General features: G+C 51.1%; 1 protein-coding gene across 2 annotated transcripts in view; it reads left to right on the top strand.

Moving 5' to 3' along the window:
* Positions 1–24,700, top strand: part of LOC112306123 (neuronal acetylcholine receptor subunit alpha-7) — a 65,245-nt gene that overhangs the window by 14,797 nt on the left and 25,748 nt on the right. The window contains exons 3-4 of one of the 2 annotated variants that reach the window (XM_024561967.4): positions 15,740–15,784; positions 24,523–24,632. In XM_024561967.4, coding sequence (XP_024417735.2) covers positions 15,740–15,784; positions 24,523–24,632 — 155 coding nt within the window. Of the gene's footprint in view, positions 1–15,739; positions 15,785–24,522; positions 24,633–24,700 lie in introns of those variants that run through there. The other variant, XM_045196651.2, reaches the window with a different exon arrangement.

Genomic DNA, 24,700 nt, shown 5'->3' with positions numbered 1-24,700 from the left:
GAAGATTCCAGAATGCAGCAGTGCTTGGCTGTCGTGCACATTACTTATAAATTCGGTGTTAAAAATAATCCAGCGAAAAGAGAGAAGACAAACATATTGAGTGGCAATCTGTCACTTTCTTTCTCACGTGCCTGATTTGGGAAGCCTCGATTTACCCCTCCCCACCCAAGCAGCAACATATTTGCCTTCGTGGTATTTTTCTTCCCACTTCATGTGTGAGTTTATTGGGCACGATTTTCATGCTGCAGTGTGGTGGATTCAGTCTGCGAGAGCCGGAAAAGAGCGTGTGTTCTTGGATGTCGCAACGCCCTTCCCCTGGACTTCATGGCAAAGCTAGCCACTGTCAAGGCTCTTAGAACAGCCGAGAACGAAGGGATGACTTTGAACCTAGGGCGGAGCAAGTTAAGTGGCACTGGGGGCAGAAGAGTGAGTGAGTGCTGTGGCACGTGGTTGGACAGGGGGGTTAGGAAGTGTCATTTGCGGGTAAGAAGAGAGTAGAGAGCAACTCCTTCTCGTAGTCTGCAGCGTTCTCGAACTAGATTATAAAATACCAGGGGCGCTTCCTTCCCTGAGAATCTTTCAGTATTTCAATTCTTAATCTTCTGTAATAACTTGTCAATGGGCTCAAGCGTAGGTAAGATGCCTCCCTTTATTAGAGTGAAACCAAACCAATTGTTATGGGGTTATAATGAATATTAAAAAAATACATGCAAATTTATTTAGGTCTCCAGGTTAAGGGCTGATCATAAGGAGCATGGGGTGAGGAGGTCAGGAGTTGTGGGGTCGAAATTCAGCTGTAATTATGGTGTAGGTTTCAACTCAAGCCTCCCTTACACTGGGCACTTCCTTCCTAGCCAGTTCAGGCGTTACAATGAAACCAATGTCTCCTGCCATAGTAACTGGCTCACACGTCAGGAAAGATAATTTACAAGGGAAGGAACCCCTCTGGAACTTTAACGCAAACTATTTAATCATGTGAATTACCCAAAAAATGTCAAGGTAATTTTGTCCCTGCATTGCGATAGGAGCATTTTTCTTGGGCGTGTGACATGGCGTGAGTCCCTGCACTGTACTTTCCAGAATAAGAAAAGATAACCTGTGAATAGTCTGACTTGGGTTTCTCGAGCTCTTCATTGCTCCCTGTAAAGCAGGACAGATGTTAGAAGATGCTCCGAATTAGATGGGAAACGGACTCTGGGCCTGGGGACGGGAGAAGGGGAGCATTTTCCTTTGTGAGGGTTTCGAGCGCGGCAGTGATTAGTTAGTGAATTGCCAAATTATTTCTGGCTCCTGTAATGTATTAGCTTTGCGACCGTCTGTGAGAGAAAAATTAGAGCCTAAAGATCCATGGGCGGGGGTGGGGAGGTGTCATTATTTACAGATTTCACGGAGAAAGAAAAAAGGATTACCTAATTCCAGTGGGGGACCGCTGGCTTCATTCATCAGGTCCTTTGGGATCCCCTGGAGTTCTCGCCATAACTGTGTGAGCCAGGAGTCCCGGGAGACTCGGGCATCACAGCACTGTGTTTCCGTTGGTGCCCCTCTCTGGGCAGTGCTCCTAGACAGCAGGCTTCCTGCGTGGCCCCAGCCCAGTCCTACAGGGGTAGGACTTTAAGGCAGACGCCCCTGCCCCACTGGGTTCCTGGGCCATGGGTGCCTCCTAGGAACCAACCTGTGTGATAACATACAACACTCCGCCAGCAGCCCCCGGCGCCGGTGTGGCTCAGTTGGTTGGAGCATCGTCCTGTAACCGTAAAGGTTGCGGGTTTGAGCCCGGTCAGGGCACATTACCTAGGTTGTGGGTTCAATCAGCCCAGCTGGGCACACAGTGTGGGAGGCAGCCAATCAATCAGTGCCTCTCTCTCACAGCAGTGTTTTCCCTCTCTCTAAAAATGCTTGGGTGAAGATGAAAATGAAAAACCACATTCTATGCTGGGCCCAGGGACATTGACGGGACTTCCTACAGCAGCCCCCCGTCGGGCCTGACCCTTGCCGGACCTCGGGTTGCTTCACAGGCTCCTAGTTTCCTCGGCTGGGTTTGTGCTGAAGTATTTGCAAGAGGAAAGGACTCCCATTTAGTCCCTCCCCTCCTCCACGGCTTCGGGGTGTCTGCGAGCTGAGATATTTCTCTCCCTTTTAGGTAATTTCTAAAAATCTCCCTGTTGATTGCGGAAGCACCTCCCCCACCACCCATTTTGGTCCTTTATCCCTGCTTGCTTTTCGAATGTTCGAGTGAATGATGTTTTGACAGGTACCTAAAGTCTCTGCTCCTTCACATATTTTTTTCCTAACTTTCATCACCTATAAAAGTACATTTTATACCAATTTCCATCCATTCTGGGATGTGCATTTTTTTCACATTTTAATTTTTTTTGAAAACCTGTGTCTTGCCATCAAATGGCATCTTAGAGTTGACGAAGCGTGGGGCTGTAGAATAAATATCTAGTTGAAGGGTAACCAATGTAATTGGATCCATCCGTACACTCCGAAGTCAAAAATAACCTGGTTCTGGCCAGGTGGCTCCACTGGGTGGAGCATCGCCCTGTACACCCAGAGGTTGCAGGTTCGATCCCCGGTCAGGGCATGTGCCTAGGTTGCAGGTTCAATTCCTGGTGAGGGTGTGTACGGGAGGCAACCGGGCACTGTTTCTCTTTCGCTTCGATGTTTCTCTCTCTTCCTTTTTCTCTTATAATCGATAAACATGTCTTTAGGTGAGGATTTAAACATGAAAAAATTGTCTTTGGAAGTATTTTCGGTGTTTGGAATATGCTGCATTGGATTTTTTTACCCTTTTCTTCCGAATCTAGTGTATTCGCTCAGGAGTACACCTGATGGTAATAACTTCAATGAGCTGATGTGAGTAAACTGTTTGTCTGAAAAAAACCCGTCTTTACTGGAAACGCACTCTTGGATTACAGTTTAGCTTGGCACGGAGTCCAAAGCTGAATTCCATGATCACTTTCCAAGCTTTGAAAATGCCCCTTTATGGGTTTCTGGCTGTTACTGTTGCCGCCTGCTGGCACCTCGGCTGCCGTTCCCCGTGGGTAATCTCCGTCGGGCTCCACGTACTGTTATGATATCCTTTCCCACAGGCTGCTGTTGCAGGGCTATGAGATTGTTTTTCAAATAAACACTTTATCTGAGAAGAGGTCCAGATGGAGAGAAAACCTGAGAAATGACTGCAGGGTCCCCATTCACCTCACACCCAGCTTTCTGTATTACCGTCATCAGTCATTCATATGGTTCGTTTTGTTACAATCAATGAACTACCAGTGATAGATCATTTTTGCCTGAGGTCCATCATTCATTGTGGGTTTCGAGTTCTTTAACCTAATGTCCTTTTCAGTTGCAGGATCCCACCCAGGATAGCACATCACCTCAATCGTCACGCCTCCTTCGGCCCCTCCGGGTCGTGACAGTTACTGGGACTGTCCTTGTGCCTTGACAGTTTTGAAGACCCCTGGTGTCGCGCAGGAAGTCCCTGAGTAGGGCTGTGTGGGATGCTTTTGCGTGATCAGACTGGGACGGTGTGTTTCGGGGAGGACACCAGTCTGTACCATCAATATGACCTCACTGTTGCTCTTGACCTTGACTAGCTGGCCTCAGGCAGTGTTCGAGGGGCCTCTCTGTTACAGTCACTGTTTGTCCCTCCTTTCCAAACCGTGCTCTGTAGAACTGGGTCACTAGGCACAGCCCACACTCAAGGATCAGGGAGTTAAGTTCTCCACCCTTACAAGGGGAATTATGTGCCTCCGTTCTTTGGAATTGCTCTGCGTGAGAGATTTGTGTGTTCTCTCCCTTATTTATATATTTATCCAATCAGTCATTCTCTCTGTGCCACCGCAGGCTGCTGGATATTTGTCTTACACTCTGACTCACAGCGACTTGTCTCCTACTCTGGTTATAACCCAAGGCCACCTCCTGAAGCCTCTTTCCAGACTCGCCCGTCTTTCCCAGATGTCAGTGCGGCGCTTTCATCACCCTGTGACGTCAGCCGCGCCGAACCCGCCAAAGTCATTGATTTCTTGCGTTCAGTTCTGCTTTCGTGCCGTGCGGACCAGATTACGTCTAAGCTTTTCACACGTACAGTCTGACGCAGGGTTGAGCTTCGGTTAGTGTTTGAGTCACGCTTATCTCGAGGGGCTTGAACCTCCTTTATATGAGGATTAGTCAATTCTAGAATTTCTAAGCCGTCATTCTTTACGTTTTCTCCCCCCGAAACTTTTTTAGATGCATGTTGTATATTTTAGTTGTGTCCTTTATGTCTTTTAAGCATTTGTCTTTTTTTGTCTCTTTATCATTCTTTACTGTACGATAGTAGGTTGTTTGGTAGGTCTGCTTTTGTCTTACTAATTATTATTATAGGTCTTTATAATCTGACCTGTAACCCATTTATTATTGTGCTGAAATAAGCTGGTCAGAGAAAGACAGATACCATATGGTCTCACTATTGTGTGGGATCTAATGAACAAAATAAACTAACGAACAGAAATAGAACCAGAGGCAGGGACACATGGAGCAGACCGGCAGCTGTGGGGGGGGGGGGGGGGTTTATCTGACAGCAGACTGGATGAAAGAAGGGGAAGAATTAGCCACAGAACATACATGCAGGATCCATGGACACGGCAGCAGTGTGGGGATGGCCAGAGGGAAGGGGGGGCGGGGGCTGGGAGGAGGTGGGCCAAGGCGGGGAAATGTGGACATCTGTAACAGTGTCAGCAATAAAAAGTTTAAAAATTACTATATTTTTTTACTTTGAGAAACACTCAGAATTTCTTTTATGTTGACTTTTGTTTTCCCCAAGAGCACGGGATTTTTTTAATGGTGCTTTTCATATTTTAAGGTGTTGGATCATTTGAAACGTGTGTTTAGTGTTAACCCTCTGATATTTCTGGTGTTTGAATTCCGGGGGGTTAATTCCTGATGGTTTAGTTTTCTGTTTCTTGCTCATGGAACATTTATCACTCACATATTTTATATTTTGCATCACGAAGCTGCAGTCATAGTTGTATTTCCTAAGCAGAGATGCTTTTTGTTTTCCTGTGTATTTTGTTTGGGGGTGGTGCTTATTTGTTTATTCTCTTTACTTCTGGTGCCTCAAGTTTCACAGTCCTGGAACAGCTTTTCTGAAACATTTTTTCCTTTGATTTTTATTCTTTATTCATTTTATGTTTGAATTTATATTTTATTGGTTATGCTAGTACAGTTGTCCCAATATTTCCCCCCTCACTCCCTGCACCCAGAACCTCCACCCCCTCAGGCCATCCCCACTCTGTTGTCCAAGTCCAGGGGCCCTGCGTTTACGTTCTCTGGCTCCTCCCTTCGCCTCCTTTGAACCAGTTCCCCCCTCCCCCTCCCCTCTGACAGCTGTCGGTCTGGTCCGTGTTTCTGTGCCTCTGATTCTATTTTGCTCATTGAATTTTTTTTTTTATTTTTCAATTACAGTTGACATTCAGTATTTATAGTAGTTTCACGTGTACAGCAGGGGTTAGAAATTTATGTACCTTACAAAGCGATTCTCCTTGCTAAGTCTTAGTACCACCTGGCCCCATACATCCTTATTTCAATATTGCGGACTGTATTCCCTGTGCTGTTCTTTACATCTCTGTGACTGTTCTGTAACCGCCAGTGTGTTTCTTAATTCCTCCCCCTTCCACCCCCATCCTCCCAAACCTCTCCCATCTGGCAACCATCAGCTTGTTCTCTGTATACGAATCTGTGTCTGTTTTGGTTTTTGTTTATTTTGTCCTTTAGATGTAAGTGAAATCACACGCCGTTTGTCTTTGTCTGTCTGAGTTCACTCAGCATAACACCCTCTAGATCCTCCCATGTTGTCACAAATGGTACAATTTCATTCCTTTTTTTTTTTTTTTATGGCTGAGTCATATCTGGAGCAGCGTCATTGCTATGTTTCCAGCTTGAAGATTTCCAGGGCTGGTGGCTTATTTACATTTCAATCCTCCATCACGAGAAAGACCTGTACTTTGTTATTGGAATGACTAGTCTGCCGCTTTTTGTCCACTGCCAGCCCAGACGGAGACAAACTTTGTTTCCTGGCTGTAGCTGGCCCTTTAAGATCCCGGGGACAGGTGGGTGGATGTGTGGTGTGGGGACTGGTTCAGCCCCCCCCCACCTGTGGGGTCAAAGTCGTCTCTTCAGTCCCACCGAGGCACTGCCCACGCTCCTTGTGAATGTGACTGGCCACCGGTCACCCACCCCATCGCTCTGCCAACGGCAACAAACAGTGTTTTGGGGTTTGTTTGTTTTTTTTGGTTTCCTCTTTTTTTTGTTTGTTTATTTGCTTTTGGGGATTTCTCTTACTTTCTTGTGGGATTAGGTTTGCATTTGAAAAGACCTTTGTTTCTTTTTCTCAGCTGAGTAGTACTCCATCATGTAAACGTACCACGCAGCTTTTTTATCCACTCACATGAGGGGGGCTTCCAGATATTGGTGATTGTAAATACCCCTGCAATGAACAGAGGGGTGCTTATGTTCTTTCCAATTAGTGTTTCAGGTTTCTTTGGGTATATATTTTGCTACACTACCGAAACTAATACAGAATACTATCGAATGCCAACTGCAATCGAAACATTAAAGAAAAAAAAGACATCGGTTTGTCTTCCTGCAGAGAGTCTGGATCTTCGGGAGCGGGCCGGTGTTCCGACCGTGCAGTCTGCTGTTCTGCTAGAAACCAGCAGCAGGTCTGCTGTGCGTTTTCCTGAGCTCCAACCGTTTCCCACATGGTCCCCCTTCCAGCCCTGGCTGTGCCCTCCTCGCCTCACCTCTGTCCCCAGCCTCTTCCCTAATTGACTTAAATCTCCCTGTGTTTTTCCCCTGCATGGCCTCCGATTGTCTCATCCCCTGCCTTCAGCCCAGGGACTCAATTTTCAGCTGAGTCTGTTTGGTTCCTTCCTGCATGCAATTGATTAGCTCCGGAGTAGTGCTGTTTTGATTAAGTTTGCTTATTTAGCTCTGCAGTCGCCCTTTCATTTCATTTGATTATTTCAGTCTGGTCTTTGAAACCGTGCTTACATTCGATCCAAGGCTTTATACACTTTCAGAGCCTGAGGAGCTCGGGAGAGGCACGCCGGTCCCGGGCAGGCCTTTTTCCACACTCTGCGTCGTATTTTAGTGGCATCTCTCTGCCCGCCTTCCTTTTCCTCCTTTCTCCCTTGCATTTGCTTTTTTCATTTTATTTATTTTATTTTTTCAAGTCCTCACTAGAGGATATGTTTATTGATTTTTTTTTTTTTTTTTAGAGAGAGAGAGGAAGGGGGAAAAAGAGAGAGAGAGAGAAGCATCCATCGGTTGCCTCCTGTATGTACCCAGACCAGGGATCTTATGCATCCCAATGGGGGACCAAACCCATCACCCAGGCATGTGCCCTGACCTGGAATTGAACCCATGACCTTTCGGTTTGCAGGACGGTGCTCCACTCGGGCCACTCTGGCCAGGTGACCTCTTTGTGAGGGGACATCCCGCAGCCTGTTTCCCCACAGAATTCATTGGAAAAGGCTGGTGCTGAAGCCCCACACCTTTCCATAACTCAGGCACTTGGGGGCATCCAGCTGGGCACAGTGTGTTGCCTTGGGCCCAGGCAAATGTGACTTAGGTGCCCCATGTGAGGTAAACCATAGAGGAAGTGCTTGGACACGGAAGCAGCAGGGGCAATGGCTTAGGCATAAAGAGGATTTACAGCTCCCGTCCCAGGAGAGCTTCAAACGGTGATTTATGCTTCGTTCGGAGTGATGGAGCCTCTCTCCTGCGCTCCACAATCCGTCCGCCCCCCATCACCCCCATGCCCCCTACTTGCCAGCTCCGCCAACTCCAGGTGTGTCCCCTCTCTGTCGGGGGCCATTTCCAAGACTTTGTTCTTCCAAATGTGTCCTTCAGGGGGAGGTAGAGAGGCCCACCCCCTTACAGAAATGTAAGAAATGGGACCTCAGGCCCCGTTCAAAGCGTGCTCTTGAGCCCCTTCCCCCTCCCTGCGGAGATGGGCTCCACCCAAAAGGCCACAAGGTCAAGATGGGGGTGGGGGAGGGAGGCAGTTACTTCCTGTCACCCCCCTGGGGCATCGTCCTATACCTTCACATACTGGAGCAGCTGGAGCAGCTTGGCCCTGGGCCTTCTGCCCTCCAGTATGGCCTTGGGCCATGAGTTTTATAAGGCAAAAAAAAAAAAAAAAAAATAGCATTGCCCTGGTTGAGGCTCTAAGCTCAGAGACACCCCCGCCCCCCTTCACCTGGCATGGAGACTCCCCAAAGCAGCCAGCAAGATGGGCCAGTGCGTGGGCCACCTGTCATGGTGTGTCTCCCTGGGGTTCATGTCAAAGGTGACCTGTGGGGAGGAAATAAAGAGGTGTTATACTCTGGCCTAAGTTTCTAAAATTCCTCAAGTATTCTAGAGATGTGGAGGGATAGCTTTGGTATAAAAATAGAGGAACCCTGAGCGGCGTGGCTCAGTGGGTTGGGCATCATCCTGTAAAACAAAAGATCGCCGGTTCGATTCCCGGTCAGGACACACGCCTGGGTTGTGGGTTCGGTCACCGGTTGGGGTGAGTGTGAAAGGCAACCAACCCATGTTCCTCTCTGACATCAATGTTTCTCTCCCTCTCTTTCTCCTTCCCTTCCCCTCTCCCTAAAAATAAATTTAAAAATCTTAAAAAAAAAAATAGAGGACAAGAGCCCATGATCACTTTGGACAGTTCTAGAAACAGACATTTTTAAGGACTATAGTCGCTGCCTCAGGGATGTTCTTAGGAACAGCATCTATATAAAGCACCAGGCTCTTCAGCGTACTGGGTTTTAAAGGGTCCAAGCAGAATATGTGTCCTTTTTTCTTGGTGCTTAGCAGTATTGTCAGAAATATGTGTGTATATATCTCTGAACAGGTCAGCTTTGACCGAGAACCATAGTAGGGAACGAGCATAATCCCTCGGCGAAGCCCTCCTCCAAGGCGGACAGCTGCTGGGCAGAGGCCAGCTTCTAGTTTGAACGATGTCAAGGTCGCACGGTCTTTTGGAAAAGATTCCCATTTGCACGTTCATACATCACAGAATAACCACTGACTCGCTAAGAACATAAAATGTGGACATGCAAACGTTTACCTCCTAAGGCTGGGTTTCAGTGAGCACAAAAGTAGCATTATTACGGGTGACATCTAAAAACAGGCCATTGGAGAGGAGCGAAATCCCCCATTTGGGCCCACTCTCCAAGTCTTTTCTATTTTTTTTTTGTATTGGTGGAACTTGTTTCTGAAAATTAAAAGGTGGAGGACTTTACTATGTTTTAGGCACTTAAAAAAAATTTTAAGCCTCACCCAAGAATACGGTTATTGATTTTGGAGAGAGAGGAAGGGGTAGGCAGAGAGAGAGAGAGAGAGAGAGAGAGAGAGAGAGAGAGAGAACATCGATGTGAGAGAGAGACATCAATTGGTTGCCTCCTGTATGTGCCCTGACTGGGGATTGAACCCACAACCCAGGCATGTGCCCTGACTGGGAATCGAATCCACAACCTTATGGTCTATGGGATGGTGTTCCAACCGAATGAGCCATCCAGCCAGGGTATTGGACATGTTTCATTTTCTCCCCTTGTAATCCTTGCATCATTCTGGAGCGATGGCACACGCTCTGTTTTCATACAAGAGTCTCAGAGAAGCTCGCTGGTCCCAAGTCCACAGCTCCCGAGTAGCAGAGCCCGGGACTGTAACTTACTTACAAGGATAACAAGCCCATGCTATGTTAACATAAATAATATTTCATGAAAAATAACTCCATGTCCCCAACCAAGCACAGCATGTTTTTTCTATTTTTGCAAATCTCTTCAGTGCTCAGCTTCATAGAAGTCAGCTGGGTTTTCTTATCTGCTTCTGCATCCACTCTGTTCCACACCGGTCCTGCCGTCTCGCAAAGCCCCCCCAAATGCCCCCAAAGGGTCTCTTGAGACAGGCTCGTGACTTCTTCCCATTATGCAAAATGTCTTGGTAACTTGGAAGCTCCGGGTCTCCGGGCTATCGTTTGGGAACGTCTGTGCTATTCACCTACCAAAGGGCACGGTGTCCCGTTTTCACCACCAAAGGTCTCTGGGGTGGCCTCGGGTGCAGCGTGGGCTGGTGGCTCCCACACAGGGGTTGAGTGGCACAGGCCCAGGGTCTCCATGTGACCCAGGGACAGGAGCTCCGCTGCTTTCACAGCTGCCTTTAAGCCGCCCCCTATGCCCCTGATGATACAGGTGATGGATGCTCATGGCAACAGAGACGCGTGGAGTTAAATGTGGAGCTCGCTCAGGTTCCCGTTACTGAGTGAGATTGGCAGCACGGGATTGCTGGGTGCACGCACGCACGCGCGGGCGCAGGACAGGTAGAAAAATGCGCTCTATTTAAAGGTGAGCCGCGTTACTTTCAGAAATCATTTACTGACGTCCTCGGCGGTGAAGGCCACGTGCTTGTTCATCTTCTGCCCATTTTTCTATCGGATCGCCTGCCTTCGCCTTATTGATTGCTCGGATTTTTGTTTCCTCTCCTGGATATGAATTTTTTTTTTTTGTCAGACTTCATAGCTCGCTGACTCAGGGAAAATCAAACTCGGAACTTATTATTCTGTAAAACTGGGACAAAGATACGATCGGTGTGGAAAGAGTAAATGACATAGAAGTAATTCTTGTTATAAACCACAGAGTGCTCTGCAAATGGGAATTCATATTACCCAGCTATTTTCTGGGCAAACAAGAATATAGACACAGTGAAATCTATTGTTATCTGTTTTTTTTTTTTTCCCTCAACATCTCCATAAAAGCAGAGAGAAAGGGTTGGGGCTTTGCAGAATAAGGTGCAATAGTGCTGCCTTATAACTTCTGAAAGTTTAATGGCATAAAAATGCAAGATAGCATATTACGCACGATTGGACTTGGACTTGAAAGCCGATACGTGATTATCCCAGGAGATTGATTTTCAAAAGCTTCTTAAATCCAAGTGTAATTTTTTAAAAGCCACTTGATTGAGACAGGGTGGATGTACAGAAAGAAATACATATTTAATGAGTCCCATGCATTTGGAACTGATATCCACCTGCAAAAAAACCCTCACCGCAAGCTAGGTCGTAAACCTCGCCTCCCAAAGTGTCCCCCTGCCCTCTTTATATGTTTTACATTATTATAGTCATTATTATTTCTATGAAAAGAGCACTTAACCTAAGCGCTACCGTCTTAGAAAAATTTAAAGGCAGCATGTTATGAACTACCCGTCTCCTTGTTCCGCAGAAGGTCTCTGTTCATCTTGCAGGCCCTCAGACTGCAAGAAGTCTGAGGAACTGGGACTCCGTACCCGCCCCCCTTGCCCCCTCTCCCACCCTGGCGACCCCCTCCTCCTCTCTGCTTCTAGGACACTGGTCACTTCAGATGGCTCAGACTCCTGGAATCACGGGTATTCGTCTTCGTGTCTGGCTTGTGTCTGTCAGCACGGAGTCTTCCAGGGTCATCGGTGCTGCCACAGATTGCAACATTTCTTTCTTTTTTTTTTTTTAAGGCTTAGTAACATTCTGAAGTGCTCAGTTTCAAAAACAAACGAGAGGCATCAGGTCTGTTGACTTTGGGGGCATTTCGCCACTCCCGCTCCCTGTGATTCCCTGGTACGCCTCCTATGTGCTCGCAGAGACAGGAAGGGGGGTGGGTCTTGCGGGAGAGCTGCGTGTGTGTGTGTGCGCGCGCGCGCGTGTGCGCGTGTGCGTGTGCGTGTGCGTGTGTGTGTGTGTGACCACGCAGGGCCAGCCTCTCTCACTCTAGAAAGTGGTTGGGGAAGCTGCTCTCCCCCCGTTTCCAGGAAAACTGAAATGCACGGAGACTGAGGGCCTGAGGATTGGGGAGCTGGGCGGGGGGCTGGGAGGGTCTTCCGCCAGCCTGGGCCCCACCCCACGCTGCCCTGCTGGGATGGGACAGGGCAGTAACGGCCAGGCGATGGCCTCAGGGTGTGGAATGACGGAAGCCCACACTCAGATCCTGCTGCCCAGGAGGCGCGCCTGGCAGTCATTTATTCCAGCCTCTCGTCCAGGGTGGAAAGTTTGCCACGTTTGCCCAGCATGCCATCCATCTCGTGAGGGAAGAAGCTATTAAATCCAACTCCATCAGCTGCTTCAGGATTTCAGACAAGCTCAAGGGAGGCTGGCGGCTCTGGAGCCAGCAGAGGTTAATTGGAGGAGAGAGAAGGGAGCTCTCCTCGTGGGTGAGGAACCGGATTTCATCCCTAAACAGACTCTGGGCAATGGGGGTGCGAGGGGACCCCTCCATGAACTGCCTTCCGCCTGTGGCCAGAGGGACATCTGGAACTTCAGAGCCATCCGCCATCTTCCTAAAGAAAACAAGGCTTGGTCCTCGGCTTTCCCCTCACTTCTGCGTGTGCAGAGATGTGCAAACCCTGAGGCTCCGCAGTTGAATGCAGAGCTGAGCTCCTGTCTCAGGGCCCCTTGCAGGAGACTCACTCGGGAAGCAGGGCACAGTAGGTGCCCAGGGTGCAGGAAGGGAGGGCAGGGGGCCAGGGGTGGCTGTGGGCACCCTGGAGTGGGATTCCTGGTCCACGCGGACTTTGGGAGCACTCAGTCCCCTGGGCTGCACCTTCGGCGGGGCAGGTGGCCATCCTGTGTGTCACCGGCCCTGGTTGTCAGGTCCTTTCTGAAGCGGGCAGGACTGTTGTCAGACAGGCCGGGCCTTCTGTGTCTCACACTGAGTGCCACCTCCCCTGGGCCTCCCCTCCTGCTCCTGGTTCTGTGGCTCAAAGCCTGGCCGGGGCTGCTGGCTCCCTGCCGGGGACCCCGGGGAGTCAGGAGGCACCCTTCCCCACCCCAGTGCTGCCTGCCTTGCCCCGGCCCTGAGCGGAAGGAAGGAAGGAAGGAAAGGGGTGTGGGGCAGGGAAGTCCGGGAGGCGAGGAGCAGGGAGGTCTCTAAGGACACGTGGCAGGCGTGGCGGGTGTTAGGACCACAGCCTTTTGGTTTTCAGGGTCACGGGGTGTGCCAGTTAAGGCTCATCTTGAAGACTCTGCCCCTGGTCCCTCTGGGTGCAGCCTGTCTCTCTGTCATCTCCTCTGAAGGTGCTCTGCTCCTCTCCTCTGTGTCCACTGTGTGAGATTCTAGCATATTACTGTCGAGTTGTGTAATTCTCCCTCCGCCCCCTTGAACTCAGAAGCGGGCCCATTTGGTTCCCACAGTACCTGTCACGGTGGGCTAATGCCTCAGACAGAAAGTGCTCCCTAAACATTCGTTGACTGAGTGAATGAGTGAGTGAGTGAATGCATGAACAGCTGGATGGACTGTGGCATGTGGAAAGGGCTTGTGGGTTGCCCTGGGGCCCTGAGACTCCATCACCTGAGCTGCCCAGGTGGAGAGCAGAGCGCCCCCCGCTGGAGCTGAGTAAGGTCAGACCATGGGCGGGGTTCTCCGCCAGGTCAGGCTGCTGCAGCACCGATTCGATTCCACCGATGGAGCCCTGAAGCAGGGCATGCCTCTCTCTCAAGTCCAAGGCTGAGGAGAGGCTGGCAGGTGTGGCGTCCGGCGAGGACCTGCTTCTGTCTGCTCACTGGCTCATCACCTGGTGGGAGCAGCGAGGGGTGGTCTGGGTCCCATTGATAAGGGCGCTAATCCCCGCCGAGGGGGCTGCACCCCCTGACCCAAGCCCCTCTCAAAGGCCTCGTCTCCTAACACCCTCACGATGGGGGTGGATTCAACATAGGAATTAGAGGGGGAGAGGACACTGCACACGGGGGTGGGAAGGAGGGGTGACACCTCGTCATGGGGCAGCCGGAGGGAGCGGAGAGGTGCAGCCAGCGCGCGGGTGGCCCTGCACGGGGACGCGGGGAGCGGAGGCCAGGGACCCACGCCGGGGTGACACCCGCGCTGGCTCAGCACATGGCAGTCCTTCTGCTGCTCCTCGTGCGGGCTCGTCCTCCCGAGTCTTCCCTACCTGGCCCAGCGACACTCTCAGGCAGTGGCTGCCTGCGGCTTTGTGTTGATTACAGTTTGCAGCGCCACACCGGGTCCCTTGCTGCCGCGCTCCGCAGAAAGGCCGTCTCGCTGTAACGAGGTTTCTGTGAGATGCTGGAAAGAAGAAAGCCTTTTAATTAGATTGGTAGGAATGGAAGTCCCAAACCACAGCAGCCTTTCTCGGAGAAGATGAAGATACCAATGCAATTAAAAGGAAGCAAGCCACCTCGGTGGAACACAGTGGCTAATTTTAAGTCCATTAAAAACAACAACTCCTTAATAAATCGCGGCAACAGATGTGTGTCTTAAAACAGAGCCTCAGTGCTTTCAAATTAATAATATTGGAGATGGGGCTGCTCTGAGAGAACGCTGCCATTCAAATGTACGGCTCTGGTGGGGTCGTTTGCTCGGTGGAGAGTGGAGAAAGCTTAGCTCCACAGCTTTTTCCATCGAAAACCTTGGGGTGTGTTATTTTGCAAAATGGGATTTTTTCCCCTCCTGTAATTAAATTGGCAGCTTCTTCTAGACACAGCCCCTGACCTGGGATCCCCCGGGCTTCATTCCCTGTCCCTCCACAGGCCGCCTTGCCTTTCTGCAAGATTCATACTCGCCCCCCTGCCCCAGCCCCTAAAATCTCACCTCTCAAAAGTGCCCAGGGTGTGAGCGGCTGAGGCAGGGGCACTGAGGCGTCCCAGCCTCTGCCAGCGCCTCACACAGGCAGCACATTTTTATTTTAATGAGGAGCCGCATCCATTTCTCATTTGCATCCCTGTCGTCTGGCCGCGCCCCCGCAGATGCCGCGTCCTGTCTGCCACGGCTCTGTGTCTGTGAATGCCACCAGCAAGCCGTGCCAGGCAGTTCCTGTTGGAAGGGTTCACGGTCTCAGCCCCTGCGCCTGTCTGCACGGGATCACTAATCAGCACTTGCTCCTGCAGAGGGTGGAGATTGCTAATTTGCGGAGCCCTTCAGGAGGGCCGCTGAGCAGTAAATACTGCAGGACATGTTCCCAGTCTCCCTGTCGCGGGAAACTTGCTCGTCAGTCTCCGCTTGCGCTGGCTTTTGCTCAGCCATGGACTTGGCCGACCACAAGGTGCCATCCCAGTTGGAAAGGCCAATCGGTGTTGAGTATCTTTTGCAGGTGCCCTGTGCTGGGGCAGAGCCATAGCAGGTACACTGGTTGGCCCCCTTCTGCCACACACAGGCAGTTGGAAACGTCGGAAAAGGGGCCCACATCCCGTCTCCTTTCGGACACTGAGGTTGATCACCTGGGCAGGATTTATCTCGCAGGTGTGGGATAAGGGCCTCGAGTGCTGCCTGGGAGACAAAAGATGAGAGGAAGGAGGCAGATCCCCAGGGACCGGGACAAACGTGGGCCACACAGCCCTTGGGGCAGCAGCCGTCACAGCTCACTAGGCGACCCCGGCGGGGGGGGGGGGGGGGTGCGGCGTAAAATATTTATGCTCGTTTTAAACTCTACACATCCTGGTAATACATTTGACTTTTAAAAATTGGACTTTGCATCCAATTTAATTTTTTAAAGTATAAAAGATGGTGCAGTTACAGGGTTTTAATTTTCTATTTTACACTTTCTGGCCTTTTGTAAGTGCTCTATCATAAATGCGTATGACCTCAGAATTCAGAGAAAAGCTTCACTCTGGGCGCGATGCTGCTCAAGGATTCCTGGGAGGGCTTGGTGCACATTCTAATTCCTCCACGTTCCCGCAGTCTCAAACCATGTGAAGCACAGTTACCGTTCTTTTCTTTTTCTTTTAAAGGATGAGAAGAACCAAGTGCTAACCACCAACATTTGGCTGCAAATGGTAAGTTGAGACCACGGCCGTCCCCGCCCACAGATGTCCCCGCGCTTGCTTCTGGGGTGCTAGTGTGGGAATTGTGGGGAGAGCAGCGGACCCGGGAGGAAAGCCGGGACTGGCTGTCGTCCCTGACTGTGCGTGTGTGGACAGGGGAGTCCCAGGTCCCACCTTCAAGGGAGCACACTGCGTTCTGCAAGGCTCCAGACAGGCGTGCCTTTTGTGACAGGGTGGCCCACGAACATTTCAAAAGCATTTCATGCGAGACAAGTCATACGATTCAGGTTTGCGTGGAGGTGTCCATGCCAGCGCCGTCACTGGTGCATGCCCCCCACATGGATGCACTTGAACCCAGAGCTCTCCTCACTCCCTGCGCCTGTGACCCCGCCGGATGAGATTTTGAAGGGCTACATTCTTCCACCCCTGGGTTTTCAGTGTGACATCTAAAATGCTAACCTAAAATTGATTAGTTGCAAACGATGCCACGTCCATCAAATTGTAAATACTGAGATGGAAAAATAAGACTGTTCGTCTCTATTTGGAATGGAATCTATTTAGGTAGCATATAATTTGACGTGCATCTCAGTCATTCAAAAAAAAAAACAAAACAAAACACCACCAAGCCCTTCTTGAACGGTCCGCTGGTTTACAGGCCTCTTGTTGTCTTTGCGCTCTTCTATTCCACTTCGCAAACCAAATTTTGTCGTGCTGTGAGAGAATGTTCTGTTCGAAAGTCTTCTACTAATCACCCTGTCTTGGTTCTCTCAAATGTAAATATCTGCCTAAAAATATTCCTTCAAAAAATAAGTATGAAACATTTCTCTTCAGGATCTAATTTAGGATCATGAATTTTGGCACAAAATTCGTCAAGGTGACACTAATTACAAATTTTCATCAGTAATTATTAAACGACAAATTGGAAACTCATTGCTTTACCAAGGATGCAAACTTTGTTCTAAGCTCATTTCCACGTTTATAGATGGCTCTGTTTTATTACTAGAACTGAGCCATCGATCCAGATTCCACCCACCGTATCCCTTTTAAAAGCAGATGCAGGGATACGTAGAGTTCATAATGACAGACACTTTGTCACCGCGGTGTTGTTCAATTCCTCGAACTTCTTCCACATGACATGCCAAACATTACCTAGTTTTCTTCAAGGTGCAGCACCAGGTGACGACGTGATGGGTCTGTCCTTTCATTGTGTTGGAAGCAGGGAATTGAAACATGCCTGATCTTTGAGAGTGTCACGCAGGTTGTAGCATCGTCCACGTAGTGCTCTGAGCTGACCCTTCGGCCCCTGGGTCACATCCCGTGGTGAGAGCTGACATAAGGGAAGCGGGAGTGGCAGGCGCTCAGGGGTTCCCAAGGGCCTTCTCCGGCAGGCGAGCTTTAGCGGGAATGCCAGTGGGAGCAGGTGTGAGGAAAACGAATCCATTCAGTCATCCGCTGTGTGTCGCAGGGGCACGCTTAGCCGTGAGTGAGGCCCCGAGCACAGCCTACCCGTGAGGAGTGAGGCAGAAATATGTGAGCATTTTTCCCCTGAGGGATTGAAAGTAGCACTCCTCAGCGAGCAGGCCCCACCCTCACACCTGTGCCCACCCACTGGAGCCTCCCTCCTTGAGCCCTGGGTGCTCCTGGGTGCTCCCGGGATGAGGTCCCACCTCCAGGCCCCTGCAGAGAGCCTCGCTGTAGATGGCGTCTCTATTGCCTCTCACACCATAGTAGGGCGTGTGGGTCCTTCTGCATAGCAGGCAGACACATCGCAGTGTGCCCCCCAGGACCCTGCACCCGAGACTCCCCGGTCTCCTCCTCATCTTATAGGTCCCTCCAAGCAGTGTCCCCCAACACCCCCATCCTCAGGAAACCCACCCTTCTCTGGCTCTGGGTGAGCCAACCACTGAGCCCCAGGTTACAAAAGGCTGTTAGCATTTTTTTTTACAAGTTTTTAATGAGAATCTTCAGACACGCTGAAAAGTTGAACTTCCAGTGAGCACCCACACACCAGCTGCCTGGGCTCTATCATTATTTAGCATTTTACTATGCTGACTTTATCGCACGTCTGGCCAGCTCTCCATCTTTCTATTGATCGAGCTTTTTTAAAATATGTATTTTAAAGATTTTATATTTATTTATTTTTAGAGAGAGGGGAAGGGAGGGAGAAAGAGAGGGAAGAAACATCGATGTGTGGTTGCCTCTCATGCGCCCCCTACTGGGGACCTGGCCTGCAACCCAGGCATGTGCCCTGACTGGGAATCGAACCGGCAACCCCTTAGTTTGCAGGCCTGCACTCAATCCACTGAGCCACACCAGCCAGGGCTGATATAGCTTATTTTTAACTGCAGGTCCAAGTAGAAGAGCTAACATCGGTGTACTTTTACCCATGAATTTCATGAACACCTTAGTGTCTATATAGATTTTTTGTCTCTCACGGGTAAATCCGCATACAATGCAATGCACAAATCCCAAGGGTCCCAATGGTGCATTGCCAGGAATGCCTTCAGCTCAGCAGCTCCACCTCTGTCAGGAAGCAGAACTACACCACCCAGTGCCCCTTTCCACCAATTCCTGCCCTGCCTAACACCACCTGGGGTAGAATTTCATTGTTCTGGGCTTTCTGGTGATTGATTTTCCCCTTTACCTTACTGAACTCGGGAGCATGTGGCGGAGCTGACTGTTTTCCGTTCCTTGAAATCCTTCTTCACTTGGCATGCAGACACCTGTCTGTTAGGTTTTCCTAACTCACTGGTCACTCCCAGAGTCCTCTGCTGTCTCCTCCTCTCCTTCCAGCCACTCATCCCTCCCGGAGCTGGAGGACCCCCCTGTGAGCTGGTGCCCTCCGGCGGCCTCCCCGCTGTGCCCGAGAGGCCATTCAACCCAGTGGGCTGCAGACCTGCCCCCCTGCAGCCCTCTCATTCAGGATGAACGGGGACTCCACGGATCCCTTGGCTCAGACCAAAAGCCTCAGGGCCACCATGGCTCTTATCTTTCTCCCCCACATCCAATCTGGCATTAAATCCCAGCAGCTCCACCTTCAAAAAAGATTCAGGGGCCAAGCAGTGAGCATCACCTGATGGCTCCCACCCTGGTCTAAGCCAGCATCTGCTCTCAACTCCGCTGTCTCAGAGCCTCGGAGCCAGGCTTCCGGGTTGGCCCTTCCCTCCCCGGGTGGCATCTCTTCTCCACAGAGTGGTCAGTGGGATCCTAGCGAGAGAAGATCGAGGCTCCGCCCTCCAGGGGCTCCTGGCTCACTCCCCCGGCATAGGAGATGACCGCCTTGAAGTGGCTCTTGACTCCCTGCCTGCCCAGCCCATGCTGCCTCTCCAGCACCTCCCTCCTGATGTCCTGAAGACTTGGGCCAAGCGCATCCCCCTCAGGGCTTCTGCCCCTCCCCGCCCTGTCCAGAAGGCTCCTCCCCCAAGAATCACTTGCTTTCCTCCCTCACTGTTTTCTATGGTCTCTTCCTAGGGATCGCTTCTCAGCCCGGTCCTCCCTGAGCTCCTACCTATAGTCCCAAACCCTCCCCACTCACCCACAGCTCGCTCTATTCTCCTCCCCTTGCACCTTAGTGAGCTTGGGCTGCTGCAGCAAAATGCCCTCAACTGGGTGGCTTATCAACAACAGACGTTTACTTCTCTCGGTTTTGGATGCTGTAGGTCCAAGGTCATGGTCAGGCACCATTCTGTGGTAGCCTCTCCTTAAAAGGGCACGAATCTCCTTCCCGGGGCCCCACCCTCCTGTTCTATTCGCTCCCACAGGCCCCACCTCCAATCCCATCACACCGGGTTTCAACACAGAGATTTCAGGGGGAGAAAGACATGCAGCCCACAGCACCCCACTTGCTTTTTTCCTTCCAAAGCACTTGTCACAGTGACAAGCTTTTAGCTGTTTACTTGTCAGTGGGCCCCCGAGTGCCCCTCCCCCACCAGAAGGAATCCTTCTGGAGGTCTGGGGTCCTCTCTGGACCTGTTCACCGGCCGCTCTTCCCCGCTCCTAGCGGGGGACCCCACTGCAAACCCTGAACACTTTTGGGGGACAAATGAATGAAACAGAAAACTCGAGGTGAACCAAGGAGGGGCTACGATATTATGAAGCAAAATAAAGGCCACCCCCGAATAATATTTGACCACTGAAGTGTAAGATAAAGCCCTAGGAATTCAGGGGGGCAAGGCAAACACTGCCTTATTCGCGTGAAGCTGGACATTTCCTGTCCCTGCTAGACTGCGGAGCCCATGTTGACATTGACAGACATGCCATGCTCTCACGGCCTAGAAGGTCATGGCCAGGCCTGTCCCCCTGGCATCTGTATTTCTCAGTCCTCAGGAAGTGGCTGCTCTTCAGCAGCACAAAGATGTGGCAATTTTTTTTTGAAGGATGTTGATTTCTAGGAGAAAACTGTAACCACATTATCACGTACTGTTTTGAACTCATCTGCTCCATAAATAAACATCCTTGCTTCGGAAGATCCACCAGAGACCTGTAAATCTCTTCCAAGCAGAGCTTAGTGCTAATTAGGTCTCGTACTCGCAGCAGCACCCCGCTTCAGTCATTTCAAAACTCGCCTCTTTAGTCTCCCATACTTATTCCGCTCGTCTTTCCAAGCACCTGCTTCGGAGGCATTGCCGTAGATCACGTGAGGGGACCCAAGCGTGGATGAAACCCGGTTTCGCCTTCCAAGCCATTTTACAGGCAGGCTGTGTCACTTACAACCTACAGAAAGGTTCGACTGTCCAGTAACTTCCTGGAAGGGCCACGGGAGGCAGAGTGGACGGCGGGGTTTCCGGCGATGGCGTTTCTCGGCGCGGCATCGCTCACTAGCGCCTGTTCCCAAATGCCCACCATATGGACCCTGGGCCAGGTGCCTTTAGGGCACGTGTGACACATTCACCTGGGAAGCCTCTTGTGGCCACTGTGACACTGATTCCCGGCTCAGACTGAACAACTCTCAGATAGTTACCTGGGGTTTAGAAGGGACCTTAGTGGTCACCAAATCCAAACCTCGGTCCCATTTGGTGTTCCCACCTGGAAAGCTGTGCCCTGTGCACTGTGGCCACAACCTGGACATGGAGGACTCAGAGGTCACCAGGGCAGCCTTGGAAGCTGCTCTGAGACCATTCATGAGACAACTGCCACTTGGTCCCTGCTCGTTGGGTTCTGTCCCTGGAGGCCAGCCACCGTAGCCAGCCTGGCTCACGGGCAGATACGAGAGCAACTCCATACAGAAGGCTAGCGGGCCGGGGTCCCCAGGGAGGGCAGCCAAGTGGCCAGGGCGGGGACAGAGAGCCCAGGAAACTGGGCCCCTGGAGTTCCATGCTGCTGCATTCCTGTTCTGGAAATCTAAATCTGCATAGTCTCCCCAAGGTATCTCAGACCAGCATTCTGCAAATGCTAGATTTTTCTATACATTCAAAATAGGAGAGGCAGAAAGGTAAAAAAAAAAAAAAAAAAAAAAAAAAAAAAAAAAAAAAAGAAGAAGTACCGTAAATTCTCAGTTTATTGATTTTGTTTCCCATCCTTGCACTTGGCCTTGACTCTGGCCGACTTTCCGGTCACTTGGCCTGAAGGAGGAGAAAGCGGCTGGTCTCTCTATCTGCCTCCTTACAGTTCTGGGAAGAAGCAGTTGGTGGATTTTCTCTGTGGATTAGTTCTATTATTCCCAAAGCCTGTCAGATGCCGTCTGATTCAATCTGTGCGACGAAATGGCAGAGATATCGGAGCCACCCAGAGAGCCGCATGCATTCTGAAAAAAAAAAAAAAAATCTGTCTTCTCTTCGTTTGGAATTTTGACCATTCTTCTGGCTCTAGGTTTTCAGTCCTCCTTATAGTACTGTATTTTGCCATGTATAATGCGCACTTGTCCACCAAATTTTTGAGGGAAACATAAGGGCGTGCGTGTAAATCATCCCATGTATAATGCGCACAAAAACCGTGGCTGCATGATATATGCAGCAAAATGCAGCATTCCCTGTTTGTCACCTCCTAATTCTAACGAAGCACCTAACGGCATTCACGTCGTAGCATTAGATCATAAACCGTGCTGCTTTCTAAAGTGTTTCCTGTTTGACTTCTGAATGATCACTTTGCCCATCGTGCTTGTGGGTAAGTGAGCCAGGTGGCTGGCTGAGGGCCACGCTAGCACCCCACCATCAAGGGTGACGTTTCAATCGCCCTGTCACACTGAGAGAAGACAAAGTTCCGGGGGTGGGGGCGGGCAGGAGCAGGAGGCCTCTTTCTTCCTCTGACGTCACAATAGTTGAGACAGATCAGCACGTACGTATGTGCGTAGGTTTCCATAGCAAATACATGGTGCTGTCCACAGCACCAACCCATTCTCTGATTTTCTGAACCCCGGCCGGGGGTCCGCCCACGTGACTCTATTCTTCCACTGTCTCCCTGGAGAGCGTCAGATCTCGGCCGTCCAGGGCTCAGTCCCTCACGGCTGCCCCCACTTCAGGTGCCAGCTGCGAATAGGGGCGCCCGGGCTACCCACACTTCTGTCCAGCCGCGTTCAAGTTCAAAGTTCCCCGCCTCCCCCTCTTAGGGTCTATGCGCCCGCATCTGCTCTGGTCAACAGGAGTGGCGACCAGGCCGATGTCCTGCATCGGGGCAATTGAGGTCCACCCACGGGGCCGAGCAAGCGACATGGCTGGATTCAGGCCCATGGGCGCATGCCACTGAGCGGGGGCATGGGGGGCGGGGCAGGAGACAGGACGCATGAACCTGCTGGGAGGCGCCCTGCAGTGCAGACATGGGGCCATTGGAACTACCCGTTCTCACTTCCTGAGGGCCCAGGTTGGCATGGAGGTGGTGGGGACAAGGACAGGCCCTGGCATAATCAGTTAGCAACGCAGAGGAGTACCCTGGGTGGGACAGGAGATCAGAGAAAGGGGGCACAGGCGTGGAGCAAGGACGGGCTCATGCCGAGGACAAGGGAGAGAGAAGCAGGGTGGGCTGGGCCATCGGTGCCGGGACGGAGCAGGCTGCCCCAGACACAGTGCCCAGGTGTTCCTGTGAGACCACTTGAATAAGATCTGCCCTGCTGGGTGCCAGCCTCCCCTCCCCCAACCGCCCACCTCTGATTAGAGACGCCAGCCAGGTGAGTGTCAGTCCAGGTGCCCAGGTAACACTTCAGCACACTAGACATCCCCACGTCCCCGTTCGCGAAGGTGCGTGGCTGTAAAAGGACGTGACTCACCTGGCTGTCCACTCTTGTCCGGTCAGGTAGCCCCAGAACTGCGACCTCCACTCCCATGCTGGCCTGCCCTCTCTGGGGGACGCAGGGGCCTTGGGGACACGCCCTTGCACCCCACTGCCCTAGCTCTAGGAGCGCATTCCCAAGGCCCGACAGCTCTGAATAGCGACATCTTCCCTCGCTGTTGTTCTTGTAACTTTGCATCCGAGTCCTTGACTCTGAGGTCGAACAGACATTGGGGTGTGGTGGGGGTGTTTGGGGTCTCACCTAGTATAAATACGCATGCTTTGCTGCCAAGACGGTGATGTGTTTGCTTATGACGAGTCTTCCTGGTCCCTGCTGGCCAGGTGGCATCACCTATCTTCCTATCATTCTTTTACAGATTTTATTTATTTATTTATTTTAGAGAGAGGAGTCAGGGAGAGATAAAGAGGATAGAATCATCAATGTATGAAAGATACATCGATCTGTGGCCTCTTGCACACTCCCTACTGGGGACCTGGCCCGCAACCCAGACATGTGCCCTGACTGGGGATCGAACCCATGACTCTTTGGTTTGCAGGCTGGCACTCAACCGCTGAGCCACACCAGCCAGGGCTCACCTAGCTTTCTACATCCGAGAAAGTCTGAGCTCCAGAGCACACGTGGCCCTCAGGGGCCTGGATACAGGCAGGGGGCCTGCCCTGCTTGTAAGGGCTACTGAGTGCACACCTGCCAGGCCTGCGAGGCTGGGTGATGCTGGTTGCATAGCAACCTCAGGCCAGCCCCCCTGAGCAGTCCTTACACAGCGATTGGTCCAGGTGGGGCTAGTGGGTGTGGGCCCAGGACAGGGGGGGGCCCAGGCATTGGCATCCCTCTGGCAAAGGTCACTCAAAATCCAATTTCGGGCCGGCCCCAAGGAGATGCACTCCATGTCCGTGTGTTTATGAATATTTGCTGGTCCTTCCCCACACCCTGTGTCCTGACTCAGCATTTTCCCACCAAGGCCAAGCATGTGCATTTTGGGGTCGTGGCGTCAGAAGCTCTGTTCCCACCTGAAAATAAGACTTGAAGCCCCCACACAAGCCCCGTAGAAGTTTCTCAGATGTTTCCCTGCAGCTGCACAAAGTGTTTCACAGAAATAAACAGTCTACATTTTTCCAGCCTTGTTCTTATTCCAATGGAAATAAGTCAATGTATTTTTACAAAGCCTCCTTATGGAAAATTTGGAAAACAAAACATTTGATTCATTTGGCTAGAAAACACCCATCTCTCGGGGAAGGAGGGGGCTGCTGGGGGCAAGCGGTGGACAGGAATGAACTTGCTCGCTCCCCTCTGAACATGGTTGCGGTGACAGCGAGATCCGAAATGTGTTTTTTCTGTCATTCACGGTCATTTGGGAAGGAAAGGATTCTTTAATTCCTGGTCTCCTTAAATTCTATAGCTAGCGACTTGACTACGTTAATAAATGTCCGGATCTCTTTTCGGGCTTTGCGCTTACGTGATAACCTCCTAGAAGTGCTGTCAGTCGGCGAGGAAGCCAGGTGCTCTCAACACCCCTGTCTGTGTCTGCCAGTCTTGGACAGATCACTACTTACAGTGGAACACGTCGGAATACCCGGGCGTGAAGACCGTTCGCTTCCCAGACGGCCAGATTTGGAAGCCAGACATTCTCCTGTACAACAGGTAAGCACACAGAACACCAGGAGAGGTGCTCTTGCCCTCGCCTACGTTTAAGGATCAAGCGCGTCTCA

The sequence above is a fragment of the Desmodus rotundus genome, chromosome 10, assembly GCF_022682495.2.
Source record: "Desmodus rotundus isolate HL8 chromosome 10, HLdesRot8A.1, whole genome shotgun sequence".
Classification (NCBI taxonomy): Eukaryota; Metazoa; Chordata; class Mammalia; order Chiroptera; family Phyllostomidae; genus Desmodus; species Desmodus rotundus.
The sequence above is the reverse complement of the archived record's forward strand: the minus strand, read 5'-3'. Positions and strand labels throughout refer to the sequence as shown.